At 43.0% G+C, this 3030-nt stretch overlaps 1 protein-coding gene across 1 annotated transcript; it reads left to right on the top strand.

Moving 5' to 3' along the window:
- Positions 1-342: 342 nt before the first annotated feature.
- Positions 343-2141, top strand: LOC138871376 (uncharacterized). Its single transcript, XM_070149248.1, has 2 exons — positions 343-778; positions 2107-2141. The coding sequence occupies exons 1-2, from the start codon at positions 343-345 to the stop codon at positions 2139-2141; spliced, it is 471 nt and encodes a 156-aa protein (XP_070005349.1).
- The last annotated feature ends 889 nt before the right edge of the window (positions 2142-3030 follow it).

Here is a 3030-nt window from a genome sequence, read left to right as displayed (position 1 = left end):
TATTTCACCCTCAGATGGACGGACAGTCCGAGCGTACTATTCAGATATTGGAGGATATGTTGCGCGCGTGTGTTATTGATTTGGGGGTTCTTGGGATCAGTTCCTACCCCTAGCGGAGTTTGCTTATAATAATAGCTACCAGTCGAGCATTCAGATGGCTCCATATGAAGTTTTATATGGGAGACGATGTCGGTCTCTGGTGGGTTGGTTTGAGCCTGGGAGGCTAGGCTATTGGGTACTAACTTGGTTCAGGATGCTTTGAACAAGGCTAAATTGATTCGGGAGCGGCTTCACACGGCGCAGTCTAGACAGAAGAGTTGTGCCAACAGGAAGGCCCGCGACATGTCTTACATGGTTGGGGAGAAGGTTCTGCTAACAGTTTCACCTATGAAGGGTGTTATGAGATTCGGGAATAAGGGCAAGTTGAGTCCTAGGTATAATGGACCTTTTGAAATACTTAAAAGGATCGGAGAGGTGGCCTATGAACTCGCTTTGCCACCTAACCTATCGTGTGTTCATCCAGTGTTTCATGTATCTATGCTCCGAAAGTATATTGGGGATCCGTCCCATGTTTTGGATTTCAGTACAGTTCAGTTGGATGGTAATTTGACTTATAATGTAGAGCCAGTAGCAATTTTAGATCGACAGGTTCGAAAGTTGAGGTCAAAGAACATAGCTTCAGTGAAAGTGCAGTGGAGAGACCATCCAGTCGGAGAAGCTACTTGGGAGACTGAACAGGAGATGCAAACAAAATATCCACACCTATTTGAGACTCCAGGTATTTTTCTAAACTCGTTCGAGGACGAACGTTTGTTTAAGAGGGGGAGGATTAACGACCCAATCGGTCGTTTTGAATATTACAGTCCATTTCGCCCATTTAATGCTAAATTCATGCCTTACAGTTGTTACATAACTCACCGGGGTAATTGGTTCGGATCCGGTGAGGTTTTGAAATGAATTGAGACACTTAGTCTTCAAAAAGAAAGCTTAAGTTGAATAAATTGACCGGAAGGTGAAATATATGTAAACTACCCCAGAATGGGTTTTTGATGATTCCTATAACTCTGTATGGTAATTTCGGGCTTAGGAGTGTATCCGGATATTTATTTCGAGGTCCGTAGCTAAATTAGGCTTGAAATGGAGAAAATAAGAAATTTAAGTTTGGAAGTTTGACCGGGGGGTTGACTTTTTGATATCGAGGTTGGAATCAAGTTCTGAAAATTTTCATAGCTTCATTATGTCATTTATGACTTGTGTGCAAAATTTCAGGTCATTCGGGCGAGGTTTGATAGACTTTTTGATCGAAAGCAATTCGAGAGTTTTGGAATTCTTAGGCTTGAATCCGATGTAAAATTTGTGCTTTGATGTTGTTTTGAGCGTTCTAAAGATTCTGAACTCAGTCCTGTTATATTTCCACTGTTTTACTACTCAGCCATTTTACTTAGTTTTGAGATTTAAATGATATTCTAAATGATGTTTTAAGCTGAGAAATATTGTTTTACTATTGCCCGAGGGGCTTGTGATGATTTTGGACTGATTAAAGGCCGAGGGCCTAGTTGTAAGGATACACTAGTACTGATATGAGGCCGAGGGCCTGAGATACTTATATACGCCACGAGGTGGCTTGATTAATATGAGGCCGAGGGCCTAAATTTGATGCCACGAGATGGCTTGATATTGCGCTTGGCCGTTAGGGGCCCCTCCCGGAGTTTGTACACCCCAGTGAGTGCGGGTACCCATTGTGATCTAATATTGAGCCCAGGGGGCCGTTACTATTCTGATGTTGAGCTCGAGGGGCTGTTACTGTTCTGATATTGAGCCCGAGGGGCTGGTACTATTTTGAGATGTTGTCCGAGGGGAGGATTTGTTGATACCATGCCCGATAGGCGAATTTCCATTTTGTTACTCACTTATAAACTACTTGTTTTACTTGTTGGAAAAAGGGATTTTCACTTGATTTCTCACTGCTTTACTGTTTAAAGTGATTTTTCTGCTTCAGTATGGAATGTCTTGTGTTTTTATGTGATTTTTTATCTTCAGTCATTATTTATATTTATTACTCACTGGGTCAGAGTACTCACATTACTCCTTGCACCATGTGTGCAGATTCAGGCATTGCTGGTTCTGCTCCTGAGTGCTGATTCCTCCAGTTTCAGGCGGCATTCAGGGATTACGAGGTAGCTATTGACGTCGCAGCCCCGTGTCTCTATTATCTCGTCTTTTATATTCTTTACGGACATGGTACTAGTTATTGGATTTAGCAGACTTGTATTATGACTCATAGATGCTCATGACTTGTGACACCCCGGTTAGGGCCGTGTCGGGCTGGATTTCCGCATTTTTATCTATATTTTCCGCTATTTAGTATTATTAAACCATGTTTATACTATATTTGTGTTAATTAACTGCTTTAAAATATGAATTAGTTTAGACTGGCTGGCCTTGTCTTCACGAGAGGTGCCATCACGACCGATTTTGGGGTTAGGGTCGTGACATTCCCCTTCTCATTGGTCGAAGAAGGGGCGCGGTTCGGCCGAGATGTCGATGGGCGACCCGAAATAGTAACGACAAACTTGAAACTCCATCCCTCTAGCAAAATAGTTTTTGAACGCTCACAACGGGCATCCCCTCCGCCTCTAGGATGGCACCACTGCCGGTAGGGGGTACCATCGAAATAAGGTCGCCCCTCGAGGACGTTTTGGCCACTGCCGGTCGTCTTAAGAATTAATGACCCAATCCCCTATTAATTGAATTCCTTAAGTTTCGGTAGGGGATGTTCGGTTTTGAGTTTCAGAGAGTTTTGGGACACTTAGTCCCTAAATGAGAGCTTAAGTGTTGGAAAGTTGACCGTAGTCGGAATAGTGTGAAGACGGCCTCGGAATGGAAATCCAATGGTTCCGTTAGCTCCGTTGGGTGATTTTGGGCTTAAGGGTGTGTTTGGATGATTTTTTGGAGGTCCATAGCTAATTTAGGCTTGAAATGCCGAAAGTTGAATTTTTGAAGTTTCCGGTTCGATAGCGAGATTTTGAT

This window comes from Nicotiana sylvestris, chromosome 6 (assembly GCF_000393655.2).
Source record: "Nicotiana sylvestris chromosome 6, ASM39365v2, whole genome shotgun sequence".
Taxonomy (NCBI): Eukaryota; Viridiplantae; Streptophyta; class Magnoliopsida; order Solanales; family Solanaceae; genus Nicotiana; species Nicotiana sylvestris.
The sequence above is the reverse complement of the archived record's forward strand: the minus strand, read 5'-3'. Positions and strand labels throughout refer to the sequence as shown.

Coding starts and splice junctions, on each gene's coding strand:
- LOC138871376 (XM_070149248.1), top strand. CDS start 343: ATGTCTTACATGGTTGGGGAGAAGGTTCTGCTAACAGTTTCACCTATG. Junction 779..2,106: donor ACACCTATTTGAGACTCCAG/GTATTTTTCTAA, acceptor CCATGTGTGCAG/ATTCAGGCATTGCTGGTTCT.